Source organism: Coturnix japonica, chromosome 6 (genome assembly GCF_001577835.2).
Source record: "Coturnix japonica isolate 7356 chromosome 6, Coturnix japonica 2.1, whole genome shotgun sequence".
Taxonomy (NCBI): Eukaryota; Metazoa; Chordata; class Aves; order Galliformes; family Phasianidae; genus Coturnix; species Coturnix japonica.
In genome coordinates this window covers 16,157,049-16,182,020 of record NC_029521.1, presented here as the reverse complement: position 1 = coordinate 16,182,020, position 24,972 = coordinate 16,157,049, and the positions used below count along the sequence as shown (strand labels likewise).

The 24,972-nt window shown below is 35.4% G+C and overlaps 1 protein-coding gene across 3 annotated transcripts in view; it reads left to right on the top strand.

Moving 5' to 3' along the window:
* ERCC6 (ERCC excision repair 6, chromatin remodeling factor) overlaps positions 1-24,972 on the top strand; it is a 40,399-nt gene that overhangs the window by 3,364 nt on the left and 12,063 nt on the right. For all 3 annotated transcript variants that reach the window (XM_015866822.2, XM_015866824.2, XM_015866823.2), the window contains exons 4-10: positions 202-322; positions 2,712-2,817; positions 4,056-4,782; positions 12,472-12,597; positions 17,093-17,251; positions 19,259-19,394; positions 24,367-24,537. In XM_015866822.2, the coding sequence (XP_015722308.1) occupies positions 202-322; positions 2,712-2,817; positions 4,056-4,782; positions 12,472-12,597; positions 17,093-17,251; positions 19,259-19,394; positions 24,367-24,537 (1,546 nt within the window). The remainder of the gene's footprint in view (positions 1-201; positions 323-2,711; positions 2,818-4,055; positions 4,783-12,471; positions 12,598-17,092; positions 17,252-19,258; positions 19,395-24,366; positions 24,538-24,972) is intronic.

The following is a 24,972-nucleotide window of genomic DNA, read 5'->3' as shown; positions in this document are numbered from 1 at the left end:
TTTGAAGTTTTATTATTAGTAGAAATTTGTTCACTAATATTTATTAATGTTTTTGAAGTCTTTAATGTTTCTAATGATATTTAGCCATAAAGTGCTTATTTAACCGTGGTCCTTTTTAAATCTTACCTTAAACGTTCTGGAATTTCTAAATTGTCTGAATTGAGAATGTTCTAATTTTCTTTACTGGAACTTGTTTTTCAGATCATGTACAACATCTCTGAAACAAATAGATAAAATTATTGAGCAACTTTCACCTCAGGCTGCCAACAACAAAGATATAAGCAGAAAACTAGATTCTGTAAAACGGCAAAAATACAACAAGGTGATTAGATTACTTTAATTTCCTGCTGTCAGTACTTAGCTTGTGCTTAAGGTCTGGATTATGTGATTGATTCTTGCTTAATTGTATCGATCAGAGTCAGTCTAAAATTGCTAAAATTTCTCTTTTAAAATGGTTTGGTTTTCTACCGATAAAAGAAAAAATGTAAATAACTAAAGATGTGAAGGGAGGGAGCTGACGTTGGCTTTTTGTTTGCATGTCTATTTGGAGGTGGAGAATGTTGACTCAAATTTCAGACAGAGCTGTAAAAGTTGCTTGGAAGAGTGATCTTTCCTAGTAGTATTTCAAGAAATAGCAAAGCATTGTTAGAGCATGATTTGAAAGTTGGGCTAAATCTCAGCTCTCATTACCTTCATTTCCTATAATCCTTTTCCTGATCCTCTTTCACTGTATCTTTCTTGTAGTAATGTGTATCATTGCTTTTGTGAATTGCTGTAACTTGCTGCTATGGCAGAAGCTGCTCCAGTTTTTTCCTGCTGTAGTAGTTAGTTAAAGGAGCTGTAGAGTGATCTAGCAGGCGTCATTGTAAGCAATAGACCTGTACATCTACAAATGGGTAGGAGAAGGGAGAAAAGCAAAACTTCTGGTTAGGAATGTAGTTCTTAGATCTTCTCACTGTCTTGTGGAAACACATCTAATAGTTTTTCTAATGACTGACCAACACAAAAACTTCCAATCCACACTTTTTTCCAGTCTCAGGCTTTTTGCCACTGACCCCATTTATTTGTTTCTTTTTAGTTATTCTTTTGATCATGTCAGCAACTGGGATAATGTTGTATTCACAATTTGGACAACTGAGAGGGAATGGGACCAAACAGTTCTGAATAGTGGCCCAGTCTAGCATCTTACTATTAGGAATAAGTAGCTGGAGGTAGCGGGAAGGTATATGATTATCATACTTACCACTGAAGTGTCATCAAGGAACTGTGTGCTCTGTTTTCTGTTATCACATTACTGAAGTCATGCAAGTTAGTAGCAGATGAAGTTCATAACTCATTGGAAATCTGTTGTTAATCATCTCTAATGGCCTTTGCAGGGTAAAAATGAATCTCTGTATGAAAACTATTATCTTTAAAAGTTATTTCAGTAGGCTTAAGATTCTGGTTAAGTCACAGTGTATTTGGAGGCAGATGTTCTGTTTGAAGCTCATCTTGAACTATGCATTGAGAATTGCCCTTTAGTACTTTATTTTTTGTCATATTTGAAAAGAAAAGTTGAAAAGTCTGAATTATTCAGATAAATGGGAAGTTACTAACTGTTAGAGCTGTTTCCTTAGAGCTCTTATGCAGGGAGTGTTTTGTAATATAAATTCTTCAATAGCAAGGATAATGGTTGGGTACAAAGTAGGTAATATATTGTAGTGTACAAAATGCATTACATTTTGTGATGTTGAAGATTCTACGTCAGGACTTGGCAGGCAAGAGCACCTTCCTTCACACACAAGGAAAAAAGCTGATTGCATCGTAAACTTTATTTTTTACTAAATTATGTGCCTCTGTAGGGGTGGGAAAATACTTTGAAAAATAAAGTTACACATGAGGAAAGTTGCACTGCCTATGTGTTAGTTTTACTATTTGGAATTTCTTGTTTTGTAAATGAATATAGTAACACCAAGGGAATTGCAGCATTACTGGTAAACATACAGTTGAGGACATTACAGTCAGATAAAAGGGGTAGCAGAATACTAGGTGTGAATCATTTTCATTTCAGTAACAAACTACACTTGTTATAATGTCTGTAGTGTTTAATATTTTCACTTATTTTTCAAATGCATTTTGCTTTGTAGTTTTTGCTGTTAAAGTAACTGCAACCATTCCTGAACTAGTTATGTACAAACATATATTAAGATGTCTGACTGATTTGTGGGGTTTTTTTTAGTTCCTAACAAGCAAACATTACCAGACTTCTGGGTGATAAATAAATCCTAATAAATATTATAATTGGTTTAAATAGGTTATTTGCCAGTAATTCAGTCTTGCAAATCATGGACATTTTTTTTTCTATATTCTCTGCATATATCACTAATCCAGGGGTTGCTTTTGCTTGTATCAGCATAGTTATAAAATGACCTTGAAAGATGGACATGAAAATGCCTAATGAGCAGGTGAAATGTGTGTGTGAATAGTAATGTCTTGCTGTGTATTTTAAGATGACTGTACATATAAATTTATGCATATTCTGTGAGTTTTTAAATTACAGACACTTTGTGACCCTTTTTTGTGCTTTTTTATTAAATGGGATACTTTGAACATTTGAGTATGACTTTCTGGTAGAAAATACAGGAAGCATTATAGCTTAAGAGTTGTTTAAAAGGATATCAGGATTCTGAATCATCTTAAAGTTTTAATGATGTACCTAATTGTCATTCAAGGAGCAACAGCTAAAGAAGATCAAAGCAAAACAGAAACGTCTCCAAGCAGTTCTTGGTGGAACTGAGATTCTTGATAAAGTAAATGAAATTGAATTTGAGGATGAAGGTATGTATGGGAGAAGACTGAAACTTAATGCCTTTTGTTGTTTGAAGGTAATTTGCAAGATCTTTGCTAATAAGGAAATGCATTTCAGTGGTTAGTTTTCAAAGAGAATGTTCAGAACACTTATTTGCTGCACCTGCAGAATTGCAAATCTTGGCATATTCATGTGGGAAGTTTTAAGAAATGGATGTTAATCCTTGTTCAGTTCAGTAGGGATGACTGATGCACATTAGAGTATTGGGCTTAATAAATTGGAAATCTTAACGTTTTTTCATAGCTAATTTGATAATGATGACTAACATCATGATTGAATTACATTTTATATGCTGGATGCTATCAATCAACATTAACAAAATTGTTTTTTTCTTATTGTTGAGCATTATAGTTAGAAATGTAAGAGGGGAGTACTTTTTCTCTATCAGGCCCTCCCGTATCTGTTTAAAAAAAAAAAAATAGAAAAAAAAACAAAAACACCAAAAAACAGCTTCCAGAGCAGTATGTTTGTCCTCTATGTTTCTTATGCAAATGTTCAGTATGATAAATAACCACAGTTAACACAAATATAATAAATATAGTAACTGTGTATGCAATTTAACTGTAGTGCTTATCAATGGCAACATGCTGTGTGGTCAGTCTGACTTTTAAAACCATAATCCTAATGGTATTGTAGTATTGGAAGGTTTCTGGTTTTGGGTTTCTTTTGTTGTTGTGGTGGTGTTTGGTGTTTTGTTTTTTTTTAGCTTGTGGGAAGACAGTCTTTTGTCTCTCTCCTGGTATGCTTAATGGAAATTTCGGATTTCAAGCTTATAAGAAAATCTGAACAATCAGTAATAGAAACAGAAGTGGACATTGTTACTCCTTACGGGAATTGTGTTTTGTTGTAGTGAATGATGACATGTTGAATATAGGGAGCACATCAGAGTCCATGTGGAATTAAGGGTTATTCTCTTATAATAGTTCTTGCTGTCATGTGTTATTCCAGAAGCATTAACATTCTGAGAGTGTGCATAATGTTTCCTATGTGAAATTTTAGAAGTAATTTGAATTTTAAAGCAGACAAGTCTGTTTTGACCTTTTTTGTTGGTTTCTGCCTTTTCTGACCTTTTTATATTGTATGATGCTAGTTTGGAGTTGTTTTTAAGCTTTAAATCCATTTGGTTTTTATACACACCATTTTGTTATTGTGTCAGTTATTCAGAAAGTGTGGAAGTCATTGTGGTTATTCTGTTTTTTTGTTACAGAACCTGGACCATCATCTCTTGGCAGTATGCTTATGCCCATTCAGGAAACAGAGTGGGAAGAGCTTATTCGTACAGGCCAGATGACCCCATTTGGAACTAAAATACCTCAGAAGCCAGAGAGGAAGACACGGCGACTAATGCTAAATGAAGCATCTGATTTTGAAAAGTATTTAGCAGATCAAGCTAAGCTGTCATCTGAGAGAAAGAAGTTAGCCCTTCGCAGAGGAGTGAAGAAGAAAGCACGAGCCAAAAATGTTCAGTGCATAGCTCCCACATCTGCTACAAAGGAAAAGAGAGGTAAAGCTCTGTCAAAAACAGATAAACGTTTAAAAAAACACTTGAAGAAACTTCAGAAGCATGCCCTTCAGGTTCATTCAAAAGCGGGTATTCCAAAAGAGAAAAAAAATCTTGAGACTATGAAGCTGAAGCCTGGACAGGAAGATGATAGTGGAGAATCTGAGTATGTACCTGATGAGGAACATCTTGATGCAGAAGCAGCTGAAGATGTGGAAGAACAGGTGTCTTCACATGCTGAAAACGATTCTGATTACGAACTCAGGAATTTGTCAAGAAAGGGAAAATACTCAGTGAAGCAGGATTCTAAAGATGCTGGAAGCGATGCTGATTATTTTCCAAGCTCTGAGGAGGAAGAACATACAGAAGGGAAGCACAAAGTAAAGAGATGGAGAGATGATGGAGATGAAGATTATTATAAACAGAGACTAAGGTTAGTCCCAGACATTTTAGTAGCAACATTACCAAAAGATATTGCACTTGTAAAAGACAAAGTCTGTAATAAACAACTAGGAACTGGAATAAGGGGAAGGATGTGGTCAGAATGATCATAGCCTTCCTAAAGGAATTATGCATGACTCTTAATTATTAGGACTTTGCTATTTAATTTTTCTGATTGTTTCAAGATCATTCAAAAGTAAGTTATTTCAGTTTGGGATTTGTTTGTTATTTACAGAACTGTGAATGTGCCAACAATAGAGTATTTATTAAAATGTATTATGTATTGGTGGCATTACTGTTTACTTAAACAGTACTTGGTCTGCAGATCCTCATATCTACCTTTCAAATATACGACACATTCTGTTTAATAGGCAGAATTACAGTACAGACAGACTCCCTCTTCAGAGAGAAGGCACTTTCTCACTGTGAGGGATGTGTTTGGTTTGGCTTGAGATGAGGTGCTCAGTTTTTGGCTTTAGTTAATGACTAGTCACGAATAAATTCTTTGAACAAATGTTTATATACTGTTTTTATATAATCCACTAGTTTGTTGAAATCTGAGGCAAATATATTAATTTGAATATCAATGGAAAGTGGATTTTGAATTTATACTTTTAAAATTCATACTGAAAGGGAATCATCTATTCTTTTTCATTATTGGGTAATACTTCTGGCATAACTTAGATGAGTAACAAAGACTGAACATCACGTTGCTGTTAGTTAAGTATAAAAACAGCTTCCCTGTTTGACGGTGGTTTTCCTTTCTGTCTGTTCTTATTGATGGCGATGTCCTTGTCTAACAAAGATGTGGCAGTGGTAGTAGTTTTCTCCAGCTGTGATGACTTAAGGTTGTAAACTGTGTAAGATCTATGAAGAGAAGCAATATAGCTTAGATGTCAAGAACACAAGTTACTTCTGGAAATGGCACCTGAAACACCAAGTGCTAATCTGTAATTTATGAAATCTGTTCAGCCTGAGTGTTAGTGATTTCTCTGTAGCTACAGTGTGCTGTTGAGGTGTGTTTTTTCCTACTGGTACCGTTGCTGTTGAGCTCCTAACAAGAAGACTGTGCAATGTTTCTATTGTTATGGCTTCTTGGAAAACATTTTTAAGGACCAGTGAAGTGATATGTAATTTGCTAAGGTCCTTCAAGTGGTTTATAGCCCCTAGAAAAGCAGGGATTCCATCTTGAAAGCAACTCTTCTAGAATGAAAGGAAAAGTGAGTATTAAAGCTATAGAGGAGAGTGACTGATGTAGGCAAACATCCTAGCATTGTCTGGTTAATAGTATGTCTGTATCAAAGAAAAGGGTCAAGATGTAGAGGTATGAAATCCATCTTTTCCTGTGATAAGAGTTGATGTGGAAGAGGTATTCTCTGCTAGAGGTGCTTGTGTTCCAGTTATGACATTATTACAGGTAACAAAATGTTAAGTAGGATGAGGTCAACTTGCCATTTACGTTGCACGTTACTGAGGCAGATCAGGAGCTGGCATGAGGCATTAGGCTTGGAATCCCAGGACGCTGCTTTTCAAGGTTAAAGAGCAGTTTATTGCTTCTTGAATAGAAGATTTCAATGAGAGGCTAATCAGAACAATGTCCATAGCGTCAAAAAAGTGTGTTTTTTATTGGGTACATTAACAAAAAATTATTGTATTTAACCACTCAAATATTTACTGTTTTATTGAATAAAATTGTACTCTTCACATGTAAATTAGACCAATATTAAATCATTTTTAATTCAGTGTTTTCATCAAGAGTAATTTATTTTGATTGAAAGTTTTAATATGACTCTCAGTTTAAATTCATTCAAACACGTTTTTTAATAACGTTAAGATTGTGACAATTTATCCTTAGCAAAGTCATATCATAGAGTACATTTCTTTTGGTTACTAAAGTTACAATAAAAGCCTAAATGAATTTTAGAAATATCAATAACTGTAATTGCCACCAAAACACTACATCTCTTAAAAATTTCATAGCCACAGTTATTATGGCTGTTAAGCTGCAGCTGTCCACATTGATGTTTTTATGCTGACACCCCCAGGTAATCTTCATTATGGGAAATGCCATGAGAAAATAAAGTGTAGTGAATTAAGAAACATATTAAGAATGCTATAGAAGTGCTGTCATTTGCTTACATTTATGTCTTGTTTCACATCAGTTATACTTTTGAATGCAAATAAATGAGTGAGATTATGGTATATTTTACCCCTGAGATAGGCAAGGGAAAGTCCTTTAGGATTACTTTAGTATTCTGAACATCTAGTCTTGTGTTTGATGCTGTATAAAGTCCTATACTCTTGAAGGCTGAAAATGAGTTTTTTTAACATTAAAACTTTTCAGAGATGGGACTTGAAGAGATTGGTCTGTGTCAAGGGGAAGATATGATGATGATGATGTTAAAGCATGATAATTAGCTAATTATGGGGCTGCTAGAGAAACTGACTGTTTCCAAAGAGGAGTTGGTGCATCTGTAGTAAACAGGGCATGCAGGAGAAGAGCTGCTCTACTTTTCTTCTAAAGGCAACTTGTGTCAGTCAGCCCGGTCACTCACAGCCAGACATGGTCAGCAGAAAGTGGAAAGGCCGCAATTCAGCACGCACTCTTAGTAATATTTCTTCTCTTGCGTGGCTCTTGCCTTTCTCTTGTTACCGTTACTGGAGCAGTATTTCTGTGCAGACGTGCAGGGAAAAAATCTTCTGGCTAATGTAGCAAGGAACACCAGGGCTGTGGGGAGGTAAAGTGAATCAGTGACAGACTGTCAGGTGCTAAGGTAGTGTTATCATCATCTTCAGCTGTCCTTCATAGTGACTATTCTCAGCTAAACCCAGAGGCCTGGATTAGGTCATCAGTCTCTGAGGTAGTGCTGAAGGTCTCAGAGACTTGATCCCCCACAACAGCTGTGGTTTCAGTGTGTTTTTTGTCATACTCAGCAGTAACTGCCCTAGTTGAGAGCTGTTCCACACTGGCACAAGCAGGAGTCTGGAGCGGTCACCGACCTGGTGGAGCAGCCAGGTCACGGCACAGCCGCTTTCTTTGAAGGCAGCTCAGTGAAACTGTGCCTATTTTTAGCTTTTCATACCTAGAATCAGAAAATAGAAGTAAGCTTCTCTTAAATGCATACTAAAGGCATAGGAAATAAGCCTTTTCTGACTTCTCTGCAAGAAAGTAACAGCATGATTTTCTTGGTTTACTCTGTCAGGGTTTTGGAGCTGTGGAAACTGCAGCCCATCCAGTTCTTTTGCTTGCTAACAAAAATTCTCCTTTGCACGAATTAAAATAGGAATTGTAAATATAATCAAATAATTCTTTCTCACTGTCTGTAGTTAATGTGTTACACTTTTGACATCACCAATACAATATCTGCATGAAGTAGTAGCTAGGAAACAAAAAGTTTTAATATTTATCTTGGGGTCACTATTCCCATAGCAGCTGCTAGTATGTGTATGCCTGCTGCAGGAAAAGAATTAAATTTCAGGTTGTGGGACATAAGTGCCATAGCTGCATTTTCTTTGCTTTTTTGTATAGTTTGTGGAGCATAGTTTTTTGAATAGCACTTCCTTCAATTGCTGTGAAGGGCTGGGAGGCAAGGCTAGAGAAGCTGCTGCTTGCCATGTGTGCCAAGCATCGGACAGGCAGCTGAGTTGCTGGATGTTGTGGCTATCAGTGCACAAAACAGTTGATAAAAAGAGTCAAAACAAAGCTAAAGCTAACTAAAAAATGAGAGGTGTTTTTCTCAAGTTGGATCAGTTTTCATACACAAACTGTCTTTAAAGCTACTGAGTCAGTCAGTCTCTCATTGTTTCAGAGTTATAAATTTAAAAAGGATTAAATATTACCTTTCCTGGAAGACATTTTCTTAGAGCATCCTAACTGCTCTTTAAAATGACAAATCTGAGACACAAATGAAGATATATTTTGGCTCACTCACTGAGTACACCTTTCATTCTAAGCTCAAGTGTGTAATCATCTACATCAGTCTTAATTTACTTGTGGAGACTTGTGGTACTGACTGCATTTATTTCATCTGTTAGGATGTGCCAATTAAATCCATGTATACAGACCATAAAAAGTTAGATCAAAAAAGTAATGCCAAATGCTTCAGTTTAGCAAATTAGAATAATCTGTGAGGGATTCTTAGCTGTCTAAAACAGAAAAGATATTGTGCTTCAAAAAGGCAAACTATATTAAACACTCAGCTTGGTTCCTGACTGTATTTTAAAAAGAAAAAAAAAAATGTGCTCATTACTGTTTTGGATGCAGAATTTCTTTCTTGGGTATTGCAATAAGTGGGAAATGGGCTCAGTATCTGAATACAATCTTATATTAAGAAAGATTTAATTGTATGATATATGGCTTTCATTCGGCACTTGCAGGATAAAATTGTGCTTACGTTAGTGACCATGGATGGAAGAAAACATAGATTTCTTGAAGGTCGTGCTTCTGTTTTCAAAAGTCTTTGGTGATACAATAAAGCCTGTGCTTGCCAATTGTTTAGGCACAGTAATGAGATTTAACTCAGACTTGTATGGATTTTTTTTCTTTGTTCAGCATAGTACCCTGTAATTAAGTTAAATTATGAGTTAGCGCCATTTCTCTCTTGAAAGTTTGGCTTACAGAGTAGAGGTTGACTGACCACCTGGCCAGTCTGGTCTAGCAGTGTTTGTCTTCCCTTTACTTCACCTATTGGGAATGTTTTCACTTTTCTATTGAAAATAATAAAGTTTTAATACAATATTCTGTATTGAGTTCAAAGCTTTTCAGAAACTGAATGGCTTTCTGAAGCTCTGCACGTTGTTACAGTTGTAACAACAAATTACTGCTTTTTCTTTCAGCTGAGTGTGGAAAATCAAAGGCCAAAAAGCCTGCAGACCTTAGCTAGACACAACAGCAGAGCTTCAGTTCTACAGCTGGTGTAATTATACTCATCAATAGAACAATAAATACAAATTATATCAGAATTTTTCTTTATGATAACTGGGTTCTGGATGTGTTAGTTCACATTCTAGATATATTGTTTTTCTCAGAATCTCATGACTTCCAGGGAGGTCTAGCAGGTCAAACTAATAGCAGAAAAAATGTTGGTTAAATTCCTTAAGAGCTGTGAACTGTGGGAATTTTTCCTCTTGGTTGTTTCTGGATCACTTTTTCCAACGTACACTAGAGGGCAATCTGCTTCTTCCCAGGGGAGGCTGAAGCACCAGTGCTGGCTGCCGGACGTTCATATTAGGAAACTGGATGAGGAGGCTCTTGTACAAAATAGTGCCTTGCTTGCCAATTGTTTTTGATTTGAATTTTTTTTCTAAAGTGATCTACCTGTCACTTTAGTAGTTTTCTTAGTTGAAACTCTTTTGATTTTAATGTGGTAAGTACGTGTTTTCTGTTGGTGTTTTCTTTCACATTTCAAGCCTTATCTTAACTTGGTCAGATAACATAACCAAGTTCTGATGTGTGCTGTTTCCAGCAGTGACACAACCTGATGCAGCAACTGTCAGTATTTGTCAATTTGAATCTTTTGTCTTTCCTTGAAACTCAGAACAGTAACTGACAATTCATGGCTGTTAGCACAACATTGTGATACTGGACAAAAATAAATGCACTTCTATGCTGTGCCTCCAGTATCATCAATCTTTATGGGTCTGTTAGTCTGAGAGCATTATTTTATTATTATTATTGTTATTTTCCTAATTCAACCATTTAGAAGATTGCAATTGTAAGGTAGAAATTTTCTTAGCTGTGTTAGGTTACGTAAAAGTATCTGTGGGGTTTACTTTTGTATTGATTTCTTGTTTTGTTTTGTTTGGTTGGATGTTCTTGCTATTTAACAGGGTGTGTGATTTCATATAATGGAATAAGAACAGACTGAGAGGTGACAAAAAAAATAGTAGCAACTCATTTGTTTTTCATCAGAAAGACTGGCTTTCTTTCCCCCCCTCTACGCATATGCTGCTTTTCCCATTATATTTTTTGCTTTTGAAGACATTAGAACTTGAGGTCAAAATACACTGGTATGAAGCTATCTCTATGAACCCGTCTGGTATTATGCTTTCTTGTTAGTTTTTCAGTGCTTTTTTTGGTTTTGTAGTTATTGTAACTCGCATACATTTGGAAATGATGGTCTTTATTTTCACTTAATAAAACAATACCACAGTTCCATGTTTGTGACTGCTTCCATAAAGGCAAGCTGTAAGTATTTTTTCACTTCTGGAATATGTTCTCTCAGTAAAGCAAATACTGGATAGATGAGTTTCACAGTGTCTCATTTAGGAGGCTTCTTGTAGCTTAATACTGGAGATTTTAGTGCTGGGAGGCTTATATTAGGTTTTTAGCCTCAGTCTTCCAAGTTGCTTCTTTTCATACTATCGCTGCTATTTATAGTTCTTTGGAACCTGAACAATTTCAATTTCTGTGTCTTATGTTTCAGATGCTTTTAGATTGCCAGGGTTCTTTCTTCAGCCTCATTCAGGCCAGCACCTTTAATTATGAGTATGGAAAAAGTATCCAAATAATGATGTCTACAATGGCTTAAATTGCAGTACATGCTTCATTTGAAAGTGTTTTGTCTGGCTTGAAGAGGACAGGACTGTTCACTGGGGAGAGAAGAGTGTTTTGGTAGGAAGAAACTTCACTGATAGATATATCTAAGGTATCTGCAAGGAGGCATGCAGTCATTTCATCCTTATAGATGCAGCAATCTTCTTATTAGATGAAATATGTCTGCTTTGGTACTGCACAAAGAGCAGTAGCATGAGGGTGTTCTTAATTTGTTCTACAGCTTACCGCTTTCTATAGGGATTTTATCAGGCTGTACGCTGTGTTTGGTGTGGCTGCAATGAATGCAATTTCAGTAGTGAATAACAGCGAAACCCAAGTTGTCTGTAGAGTGCTTTTGGTAGTTCAATACTTATTTGTTCAGGTTCTGCAGTTATTTCCTTCCTGGCAGTAAGTGTATGCTTTGCTGTTACAACTAAATGGTTTTGTTTGGGTCACTAAAGCAAACACAAGTCCATAGTTGTTTTGGATGTTGAAAATCTTTTGGTGCTCTTTCTAAGAGAAGACAAGGACAAGAACCTAATTCTGGATGTAGTCTGTGCAGAGTCCAAATACAGCACTTGGGCTGCATGCCACGAGTCACCATAATTTCAAAATGTCAAATATTAACTCTCCTAACGATGACTGCTCAGCATCTTTAGACCCCGTCAGCTCAAAGACAGTGATGTTTCCAGTTGGGTCTTCTGTGATGTTTGCATGCTGCTGAACATTTCTCTAGGTTAAAGACATTTTAGTTATTTGTTTAAATTAAGAAAGATATCATTGTAATACTTGGTCTTTATTTCTTTGTTGTTTTATTTTTGTTTTATCCTTTTTAAATGGATGTTTGGGAGCTTAACATTGCCAGTATTTCAGTAGTGTTAACTGTTAATTACATTGCATTAGCATTGCTGTCTATAGGTAATTGTAATTAGCTTATGACTGTTTGGAAGCATGTGCACATTATGTCAAATATTTTGAGCGTTTAGATCCATAATTTTCTCCTTCAGTGGATTACTACTTCAATTCATCACACCTGAGAAAATGTTTTTGTTTATTCTTTACTTCTTGATGAATAATTCAATGTAGTATTCATATAGTATCTTTTCAATACAATAATTGAATGTTGACTGTTTGTGTCACTTATAGGAAGTGGCAAAGAGAACGTTTGAAGGACAAAGAACATCCTGTTGCTGAGGAACTTTCTGATGAAAGCGACACTGAATTTGAAGAGGGTTTCAAAATTCCGGGATTTCTCTTCAAAAAGCTTTTTAAGTATGTACTGCATGCTTTATTTTAACTTTAGGCTGTTCTGTGCTGTTAATAACGATATTATTAGTAACAGTGGTGGTGATTTCTAGATGTCTTGTCCTACAACTCTGTGTTCAGTTATTTCTGTTAAATAAAAACAAACAACAACAACAACAACAAAAAAAAAACTTCAAAAGTCCTGCCCAACCAAACCTCAAACAAAGTTGGCTATTGCAAGCACAAAATGCTGTTTTATGAAAATACAATCAATAATTATTGTAAATGTATATTAGCTAAAGCAAGGGTTGAGAAGCTCTCCTTGTCTCCTTTTGTAGATGTTTTCTTTTATTGGTATGTGCTTTCATTTAGTTTGGGTGCAGAGTGATAGAAAAATGACTTTACTATGAAGATATGGTGTTAGCAATTGGTAATAAATGAAAACAAGGAATCTTAGCGTTTCTGTGATTGGGTTGAGAGTGACTGAAGTTTTCTTCCAGCAAAAAATACAGCCAACTTTTACTTTGAGTAGTTTTATGAAGTCACATTATAAGATCTTTAAAATGTTACTGGTAAGAACATTCAGATATGGAGAGTGCATTCTTAATTCCTTTAGTATTTAACGATGGATTACAGATTTGGACAAGACTGCTTTCCATTCTGCTTTTTTGAGAGTTTTGAGTTTTGTTGTGTCCACTGACACTTTCAATTAAGTCATCTTAATCTCAAAAAGCTGTTTATAAAAGGCAATCTAAACAAGTTAGCTGCTGACAAGTTTATTTCATCCTTGAGTTTTCTCTAACTTCCATGCATCGATGGCTTGAATTCATTTTTGTTGGCAGCACTTCACTTGAGGAAAACCATCTACTCTTTCAAAAGCTACCTCTAAAATCTTATAATAACCTAGCAGAAAGCTATTGTTTCTTATAGGCTTACACAGTAACTCTTCTAACAGGGCCACTTAGTCTTAACCTCAAAGAAATTATTATTGTTGTCCTGCAGTTTTTCAGGAGGAAAGCACTAACTCTGAAATGGAAATGAATTAATGACTTGGTTGCCAGGACCATACACAGCCAATATGTGGTCTCCGGTTGTTTATGCAATGGTACTGCAGGAGTAATCATCCTGAGAACGGATGTGTGGTCTGAGCAACCCAAAGGGAATCGAAATAAGGCAGACAACTAGAAATTAATCTTAGAGATATCAGCCACGCTAATGAAGGGTATCCCTGCAAGCATGAGTCAGTTGGCAAGACTTCTTAAGTGGTTAGAAAGATCAATTGAGTTGAATGATTTGTCTGACTTGTAACTTAAATGCTGAAACCTCCAGCGTAGGAAGGCCCATAGTCAATAGTCATTAAACTTTGAGTTCTGAACAAGTTCAGTAGAAAACATAGAAGTACATTGATCCAAGGAGGAGGTGTATCGCACCATTTTGTAAGTGATCTTTCTGCATATGTGAATTGAATTCTAAAGAGAAGTTAGTAGAAATATTGGGCCCTTAATCTGGTTGTCCATTTTTTGGTTTGGTTGTTTTGTTTTTTGTTGTTGTTGTTTTTTTGTTAGTTGCTTTTCATTTTTTTTATTTCTTTGGTTTTGTTTTATTTCTTGTAAATCTGTTCAAGTAGAAAATCTTGTTTCTTCCCTCCTATATACTTCTGTCTGCTTTGAAGAACACTCAGCAACATTTACTTAGCTAGTACCACTGGTGCTGCCCTGGACTAAAACTGTGGTAAGCGAGACTGACTTAAAAGCATATGCACTTAACCTGAGAAAATTCAGTGTAAGGAGGAAACCAGGTTTCTTCCTTACACGCTTTGAGTGCATGTTTTCCTAACAACTGCAGTGCTATTGCATCTCAGTAAGATAGTGCCTATACTCTGCCAGCTACAGTTATGAGGTTTTGAGGGATGCATTCTAGTATATTTACTTAATGTGAATTAAGTATATTATATGTAACTATTTCAAAGAATGGGCAATGTTTTTTTTTTACTTATACGGTGTTTTTAAGTTAAAAAAAGAGCATAGAAATTGGCTCATTGAAAGTGTAAGAGTGAAGAGAATTGATTATCTCCCCATGTAACCAAAAATAAATTATTTGGGAAAAACCTGTAAAATCTTAAGCTTTACAGTAGTTGCAATTGCAATATTTTAAGTTTGGATGTTTCTACAAAGCGTGTAATAAAGCACCTTAACTTTCCACATTAACTAATGTTAATGCTTTTCCATATGTACTTTCAAGTCATTTAAAATAATGTGCTGTCCATGAAAGTATGTATTTTGGGAACAGCTCGTAGCAGAAATAAGTTACAAGCATGCTTTGTGTGCAGTCATATCCATTCTTTTGTGAAGTGGGAGATGTTGTGGGTCTCTAAAAAGACTAAGAATTACATTTCTGTAAGATCATATTTGGCTGTAGAAGCATGTGTGGAGTGGTGGAATGAGTTGAAATGCTGTTATGCTTTGCCTTTTCAAAAGACCAACAATATAAAATTTTAGAGCCATATAGATGGACCCTGTCTACGCAGGGCTTTAGAAACAAATTTAGAGGTTATTACTTAAAAACATATTCATGATTTTGTTTGACACGTTCTGTGCAGTTACCATTACTGGGAATTTCATTTCACTGCAGAAAGATGCATGATTATTGCTACTCTCTTTCCATTATTTGAGGGGGGGAAAAATATATCTATATATTTTCAAATATACAAAACTCAAAGGTTTTCCTCGTAAATTAAATCTATTAATATGCCTAATTGTACATGTTAAAATCAGTAGTTACTATTAATATATTGTATGTTGTTTATGTGAATGTGTTTGATGAAAGCACCGGCATCATCTTCATTTTTATATATTTATGAAGCAGAATTTCTCTGAAACTTTGTTTATTAAATATATTCTTGTTATTTTTAAGAAGATAGAAGGAGAGGCAGAAAGATGCTTATAAATGCAGCTAGATTGTTAGCACTGTCTGTAATACAAAGAAATGTCACCAAAAAAAAAAATATTATCAAGGAATTGTCTTCTAAAGATACAATCTGGAAATTAGTCTGAAGTAGATTCTGATTTCTGTTTTTCTCCAGTTCTTCAATATTTCCTTAAGAAGATATTCTGACCTTCGTAAAATATTGTATGAATATCTTCATCTGTTTAGAGCTACTGCTGGAAACTATTTGGTACTTGTTTAATTTAAATTCCTGTGTTTTTAATGTCAATTCATCCCTAATAAAAGGGTTTTTTTACAGACTCCTTGGTATAATGCATTTGAGATACCAGCAGATAGTATGATGTCTGAACCATTAGATGTGTTCTTTGATCACTTTTCTCTAACTACTCAGGGCATTTTGTTGTTTCCTTTCAACGTTAATCTAAATCCATACAGATCACAACATAAATTGATTTTTGATAGGATGTAGCAGACACAAGTGTCGTTAGTTGTCAGTAGTTCTAACCATTCTTCTCTGAGAGAAACACAGTCTTGAAATGTGCATTTGAGAATACCCCAGAATGAGCAATCCTTAGTTTACAAAAAAAAAGCCTGTCTTGTTCTTTGCTGTGCTTGGCATGACAGCAAAATGTGTGCCACCAAGAGAACAGTACCAGTGACCTTGATCTTCTGTGTTACAAGACACAGAAATGATACAATGATATAAAATAATGACAGCATCAGGAATAAAACATTTTGGAAAAGGGAGTTTAAATTGAAAACAAACAAACAAACAAATAAATAAATAAATAAAATTAAAAATTAAAAAAAAACCAACAGACATGTTTTTAAATGATTCTTAGTCCAGTCGCCCATATACACCTTTTTAGCTTGCAGTTCTGGATGTTGTTTTCTAATCAATTTCTTTTAATTGGGATATATTTTAAATTCTTGCTTATGCAATTTCCACTGAGTGACTGGGAATATAAGCATCCTTGACGTTCCCACTCAACAACGCTCTGCTGTATCTTCTTCACAGTGTATCTATTGTTTTGCCTTCCAATGCAGTTTCCCTTGTTGTCTTCTTTCTTCATTGAAAGAGTTTAAGTTTTACTAAACGAATTTATGTGAAAAGAAAGCTTATTGTCACATTGTCACAGATGTGATCAGTTTTCAGAGTGGAATGTAAAGTCTGCACCACTTACAAGTCAGACTTTTCCTTTGGCTTAAGGTATATGTTCCAATAATGTAATTGATTAGACCCCTGCATGTCTTCTGACAATATATAGCTTTGTTAGAGTAGCTTTCCAAGTTATTTTTAACACTTAAAATATACATGAAATAAAATACCCTCTAATTACCATGACTATCAGTTTAATTAGAAATGTTTTAGTATTGCATAAAAAATGAAAGTCGCATGTAATATTTGACTGTATCAAAAATGTATGACCTAGTAAATAGAGCACTCATGTAAAACACACATCCAGCATGTTACTGTAACTGGTGCAAGAACCCTGCCAAATGATTAATTCATGAGTACTTTCTGTTACGATCTTTATTATCAAACATTTGCCATCTTCTTTTTCCTTGTTTTTAGGTACCAGCAGACAGGTGTTAGGTGGCTCTGGGAATTGCACTGCCAGCAGGCAGGAGGAATTCTGGGAGATGAGATGGGATTGGGCAAGACCATCCAGATAATTGCCTTCTTGGCAGGTCTGAGCTACAGCAAGATCAGGACTCGTGGTTCAAATTACAGGCAAGTGCTCCTCTGCAGACTGTCAGTCTGTAGAGCTCAATTAATATTTCATCAGATGTATTGCTGGTGGAGGAGGTTCCTGTGAATTATTAATGACATTTCAATTACAATATTCCTTTAATTCTTTTAGTGGGGGACATCAAAGGAAAAATTTTACGAGACAATGGAGCTGTAGGGCAGGAAAAATTAAACATGTAACACTTTTAATGAATTCCAGGCATTGATGCTTCATTTTGCAGATGAGCCACACTAGATATTTTGGGTCAATACAGTGTCTAAGGTTAGCTTCCACAAATGGATTGTTTACAAACTCAATTACATTAATATCAATAGTTTACACAATATGGAATTTTAAATTAGATCTAATACCTTTAGTTCCATTTATTAAATTTTACATTAAAATATTTGTTCTGGCAAGACACCAGGTGAATGCTTTACAGGAAGTCACAAGCTGATTTGTGATGGAAGTTAAAGTTCCTGATCTGCAGGGAATTACCTATGCCAAAAAAAATAGTAGTACTAATAAAAACTGTAACTTACACAGAGGAATTTCCATCTTCGTTACTGTTTAAAACTGTGTTAGAGTAACTGGCTGTTCTTGCAAGAGCTGACATGCCATTTCTTTATTACTGAGCAATACTTTGAAATTCTGTCTTTATTGGTGAAATTACCGGAAAAGGTACTTGTTGGTGTTCTTGGATTTACAGATGCATGCATGAATGATACTTGAGTTTTCTAGTTCTGGGGGCCTATTTATCTGATGTAAATTATGACAGGCAATTAAGCAAATCTTGCAGCAGTATACTGAACAAAAAAAACCACATAACTTTATAGTGAGCCATTTAAATTTTGTACAGCATGTACATGACTTGTAAAATAATACATTAAATGGAAAACATGGAAGACTTATATTCTTCATTTGATTCCGGATGTAGCCTTTATATAAAAAAAACTGCTACACTGTACTCCATCATTCAAGCCAGTTATGTATTTGGGTATCACTGCTTCTTCTAAGGTTGCTTCTCTACTGATTATGTTGTGTTGGTATATTTGTTAACTGCCCTTGTTGGAGGACCACTGAGTTCATAGAAACATTTCAGGAACGTCTCTTGACATTGTTATACAGTTTCAGCTTAAGATCTGAGATACTTTGGTAAGATGACAATGAAACTTTAGCGTCTTCAAAATATGGACACTGATATCATAACATCCTTTCTGTATGTAAGATCATGTATTCTGGTTTTTTGTTTGGGTTTGAGGTTTTCTGTTTGGTTGGATTGGTTTCTGGTGCATGTAATTGACAAGTCCTCCACAATAGTAACTCTGTGGGGGAAAAGATAGGGTTTGTTGGTTTTTGGGTTTTTTGGTTGTTGTTTTTTTGTTGTTGTTGTTTTTGGGTTTTTTTGGTGAAGCTTCTTATTTGTCTGTGTATTGCAAGGCAGAGCATCAGAATATCTTGATCTGTGCGTGGTCAAGTATTTTCTGCAGCAGTACTCAGAATGAGGAATTAACTAATTCTGACTGGCTAGCTCCTACTTGAAAGCCACATTATTTAGTAAGCAGAAGACCTCATGGTGGGTCTGGTTGAGAAGCGGGCATTGCTAAGAGTGGGCATGGTTGTGTTGTCAACCTGTCTGAGTGACTTCCAACTCACCTCTTATCTCATTGCCTTGATGTACAGAGGGAGCTTGTGTACTACTGCATGAATCTTGCATTGCAGCCTTTCCCATAGTGTTTATCAGCCTCAGCTCTCATTCTGTAAAATGGAGATGACTGTATGTTCCTTACTGTGCAGAAGTGTAAAGGTTGTGTTTGGAAATGCTTAAGAATGAAAACAATAAGGCTATCCTTGAACATTCAAGATATGCAAAAATATATTTGTGACACTTTCTGAAGAAATTGTAAATTTTCAGGGTACCAGGTATTATGTGTCATTTTAATAAGACACTTAATACAGAGCATTTATTGCATGTTAAAGATTTTGGTTTGGTTTTGTCTCTTGGTTAGGTACCAAGGATTGGGTCCAACAGTGATCATTTGTCCAGCTACTGTGATGCATCAGTGGGTAAAAGAATTCCACACGTGGTGGCCTCCATTTAGGGTTGCCATTCTCCATGAAACTGGTTCTTACACCAACAAAAAGGTAATAATTGATATTCATTTTGTAATTTTAGAAACTTGTCTCTTTTCTGCACTAGCAAAAAAAAATTAAGTAAATGATACGGTGCGCTTGATTAAACATATTGTGAGGTAATCCATGCCATTTTACAGTACATAGCAAAAAAGAAATAGTACATACTAATGTGCTAATAGCTTCCTGTTGTTCAATTAACTTCAATCCCTAAAAATGTGTTGATCTCAGTAACATGTTTGCATATCTTCCTAAGTTAAATGGTGTGTTTTAATTTTGAGGTATTTGTTAATTAATGAACTTGACAAACAGGGATCAGATTTTTTTCCATCTGCAAGCATAGTCAGGTTTTCAGGATTGTACTTCCCCTTGTTGTCTCACAAATGCTTTCTCAAGAACTTAAAGAATACACTGTGCAGGCCTGTGGAAGAGGAACAAATGATTTCAAAAAAATGAAGATATATAGAACTTAAAGTTAACAAATGAGAATTACAGAGGAAAAGAGTTTAGTACTGACAGGTGTACCATGAGGCAAAGCAGTATTTTTGTGGCTGAAGGAGCTAACAGCTATCGTCAGTCTTCAGCTATCCTCAAGGGAAAGTGGATTGGTAACTAGCGCTTTAGATGATGGAAGGTAGATGCAACAAGAAGTTGGATAGGTTTCCAAGACTTCAGATTTAGTCTGAGGCCATCTGGATGAAATACAACACTTGATTTTATTCCCCCTCCATTTGTGATAACAGAAGATCGTTTGGTTCTTCTGTGATGATTAGTGTAAATAAATTGGACGTCATGGGAAGAATCAGAGTGAAATAGTAGTCCTCCTCCATAAAGTCAGCTTTCAGTTTCAGTGTGGTGTAGCAATTGTGGCTGTGTCCTTTGGTGCTGTTTTATGCTATTAACCTCCTGCAGTAGTTTACACTCATACTTCGTGTAGCATAAAGTGACTTAAAGCATTAAAACATTTAAACATTGGCATAAAACTATACAATCAGAGAGGAATCATACTTCAGTTATCTTGATTCAACATCTCAGATATGAGAGGAGACTATTCTCGAGTTCAAGGCTGAATTTTTAATTTCTCAATCTTTAGAACAAATATCACTGATGTTATTTCTTCTTTCAGCTGGTAATCTGATCCAGTCTGTAAATCCTTACCTACATATTCATCTACTCTAGTCAGACACTGGACAAAATATAGCCCACAAAAGCAATCATCCTCTCATGATGCTTGCACCTGTGGAACCACCTACTTGAAGACAACTTTGCACACTGTAGATACTTAAGTCTTCTACCCTCATAGTAGATTACAAAGATTAAAGTTCTTGGTATGATTGATTGTAAAGCCTTTATTTTAGCTGAAGACTGCCTCTGTGCTAGGGATTAAACTCAGATAAGCTTTGTATCATGCCACAACAAATAACATTCCTCTTAAATATGTAGTAAGTGCTCTACCTCATTTTATTGCAACATTTACATTATTAAACATTATAATGTGTTCTTTTGAAGCCTCTTCATGGTGCCATTTAAATTGCTTTGTTGGGGGTAAGGAAATATTAGAGGATTTATAGGCTGAATTTATGGATCTCTGGTCTTAATGGTTGGTTATGAGATACTGAAAAGACTGCTGAACAGTGCACTTTTGATTGATAAGTGATATAGTTGTGCAAGTGACTAGGTATTTTCTTGGTGAGTTCACATGTGCCTTAAAAGTATGTGAAAGTTTAGAGAATTTCATATCTATCATTAGTCTCATTCTTTGAGTCTGGTGTTACGTGCATATTTCTATTTAAAAATATTAATGTTGTAATACATAATATTATGGAAGAGTTCACGTTCTCTTAAGTATTTTTTAAAAAGACTATTTTAACAGCTAAAAAGATAAATCTGATTTCTGTATCTTCAACGTTTGAAACAGTTGTGGTTTAGTAGCTTCAGAAACCAACTCGTAGCTACTGCAAGGTCATCAGCAGAACAAAAAAGCTTTCTTCAGGGTTTGTCCATAGAATACATCTCTGAAACATTTTAGCTTTAAGCAATGGTGTTTGCTGAAAATCTTCTAGTCTTAGTACGGTACATGCATCCCAGAGAAGACAAGTCAATAATCAACACAATCAATGGCATCACCATATTAGGTGGTAATACTGTCCTTGAATTTTAAAAGCCTGAGACGCTGTGCTGAACAAAACTATGATATCAGCCTTATTCCATCTATTTGAATGTTCTTGTATTCATTAGCATCTTTTTAAGTACTGGACTATAGAATTTCAGAACGAGACTACAGCTGTCTTATCTTTTGGCATTAGCAGGGTTTGTTTCTGAGCTGAACTTAATCTTGTATTTTTATTTTTTTCAGTTTAACAGTGTATGACCTGAAATATTACACTGGAATGCATTCCCAAGAAAATAAATATAAGAATAATACAAACATGCCTGAATCTAACCAAACAGGAACTGTGAATTAAAGAATACATGATAAAACAGCATAAACTCTGAAGTTCCACAGCTTCAAAATGGCACATCCAACATTAAATCCATTATCATGTTTTAAAAGGTTCTAAATTATTCTATGAGCTTCAAATTACTGATGAGGCAACCTCCAAGAAAGTTCCCAATACAGTAAAACAACGGTTAATAGGTGTTGTAGTATGAGCTGTTAAAATTGTGGTGTTGTATTTCTTCATTGTCAGCAGAAATCCTTGTTTATTAAAAATTTAGCTTGAAGGAAACTTTAATTAATTACAGGTTCAGTAAATCCTGACTAGGATTCTGCTGTGGTGTGTTTACAGTCAATGGCCTTCATGTGCCTGTGTTTCACTTCTGTTCTCTGTGCTACCTGACAGCGTGATTTATGGCTGTTGCTTTCTGCTAGTCCACTGCTTGCCCTCTAGGAGGGATTGGTCTCTTGAGCCTCCATAATAACAGCAGCACTTTCACAAAACATCTTTTAATGACAACAGTGTAGCATTCTGTAAGTCAGGCTAATTGCAGACATACCCTATTAATTGCAAAAACTAGGAGAGGTTACATATTTTACAAGCTTTTAATTTGAAATCGCCCGAGATGATTTGTCTTAAGTGTTTGGGTAGAGATGTGTGCGATATTCTGTGATAGGCCGCTGCTGAGGCTGTAGGACATCACTGCAGACTGTGGGTAGAGCACCAGGTAGAATTAGCTTTGGATGTCCCTACCTGCCTAGAATTCCTACTGTATCTGTAATATATTCTGTAATAAAGATTGCGTGTTTTCTTGACAGTTGTGATGTCAATATTATTTAATGCCTCAAATTGTTTCAGGAGGTGGTGATCAGAAAGTAGAAATTCTTGAACAGTTAATTGCAGAAGAGTTTTCTTCATCTTGGGTTATATCTTTGAGCAAGAAGTTGTCGTAAGAAATTTTTCAAGAAGAGATCATGGACACACCAGAGTCCATAAAGATGTTTTCCTTATTAAGACACTTCAAAAAGTGTTCTTAACATTTTAGAATGTGTAGATATTTTAGGAATCTTATTATTTTCCTCTTTGGACTTCCCTTTAACAAATTCTCTGGTGGTTCTACTTTAAACATATATATTACATTCATTTTTTGTTTAATATGGAATTGCCTGTATGAGCTTCAGTTTATCGTATTCTGAACTTCAGTTTATCATATTCTGTTTTTACCCATTTGCTAATATGGCATACTCTAAATCAATGGTAAAATTCCCTTTCATTTTCCTACTGTAGGCTCAGGTCCTGTGTCAGGGAGGAATATGTGCAGCTCTTGGAAAACAATAGAGTAGCTAGCTAGTGTGCCCTAACGCTGAATTCCTATGTAAAAAGGCATGAGGGCTGTGGAGCTCTTAATACAGGATGTGCTTCAGTTTCCTCAGAGTTTGGTGTAACTTGGACATCCTCTGCATGAAGACAAGGATTACTTCTGCAAGCAACTTGACTATTGAGAGTAAATTAAAACAAAAGTTCAGAACTGATAGTTACCATTGCGTATATCTTTCATGTGGGCTGACTTGCTGGGTTTTTTTTTCAGCATTTGTGGCAGCAACTACAGAACTAGTCCTATTTTCCTACTTGCTGTATAAACGCCATATAGCAGAGAGAAGATAATAGTAAGGATACTCCCCTGGGAAGAAGAAAAAGGAAAAAAAAAAAAAAGAAAGAAAGAAAGAAAATTGGTTTTGTTTTCCCTCTCCTTTGTGAGCTTCAACAAAGTCATTTATGTCCTGATTAGGCGAAGATATTTAAGCACATAACTCCATTTGGTTTCTGTAGCAGCTAAGCACCTTGATGGATTTACCTAAATCCATGCAAGTAAATAAATAACATTCTGTGCTCTTTTTCCTTCCCATATATTGAACTCACCCTTCTACTAGATTTATACATGCAGGATAAATGCAGAAAAAATTAGGTTCTTGAATACTATGGTTGCTGTGAAAGTACTTAATGAAGATGATAAAGACCGATACTGCCCCTAGATAATATACAGCTAAAAATGCTGAACAGGAGAAAGAATATATCTTTCAGGAGAAGCATACAATTAAAAAGAATCTAAAAATCCTATTAATGAAAAGTTAGACAGAATTTAGGATTTAACAAATATTTTGTTGTTTTAGTTTTTCACTTGTTTGTTTTAAGTTCTGTCATATCTTTTATACAATATGCAAAGGTGGGTTTGTAAAGTACATATAGGAGAATCTGAAGAATCTGATTACTTGGATGAAGTTTCATGTTTGACTTACAGATCTTTGGGAAGAAACAAACTGGTTCCTCATCAGGCTTCAGATCCAGTTCAGTTCTATCAGGGTTCCCAAGTGGTTCATCTCCTATACATAAGTCACAACATCAAAGACTTTTCTACACTGATTTTCTTTGTGAAGCAGATTTTCTGGTCTTTCAGAACTTTTTGCGTGTAGTGCTTGTATGTTCTTCATCAAGTCTGAATTTTCAGTCTCATTGTGTTACTGACACCTTCCCCTTTTTGTTTTTAGGTGAAACTAATTCGAGAAATTGCTTCATGCCATGGAATTTTAATTACGTCTTATTCATACATTCGACTGATGCAAGATAACATCCACAGCTATGACTGGCATTATGTGATTTTGGATGAGGGTCACAAAATCCGAAATCCAAATGCCGCTGTCACACTTGCGTGCAAACAGGTACTTTATCAAAAAGAAATGGAAGATGCTTTTTTGATGGTTGGGAGTTGCCTTCCAAAATCCTGTAGCCTGTATTAAGCCAACAGCTGTTAATTAGGAGTAAAAGCATAAATAGCTGCAGTATTTATTTGACTATTTAACTTAGTTAATATTTTAAATGAGTTTACATCAGTGTTTATAGAGGTAAGACAAAAAAAAGCATCAAATGTCGAATTGTGGAGGAATTTGCCATGAGGAACAACTGTCAGATGTTGGTTTTTATTTTCTGCTAACAGTTTACAGATGATATCTCATAGAAGGTTGGTTCTTTCAGGAGTATGAGGCCATGTATTATTTTAAAATGAGAATTCATCGGTGGTGAAATTGAAAATCCATTGAGGGAGGAAATCTTGTTACGTTGTGAGCAATGACAGTGGCTTCGTTTTGTTTCTGTTT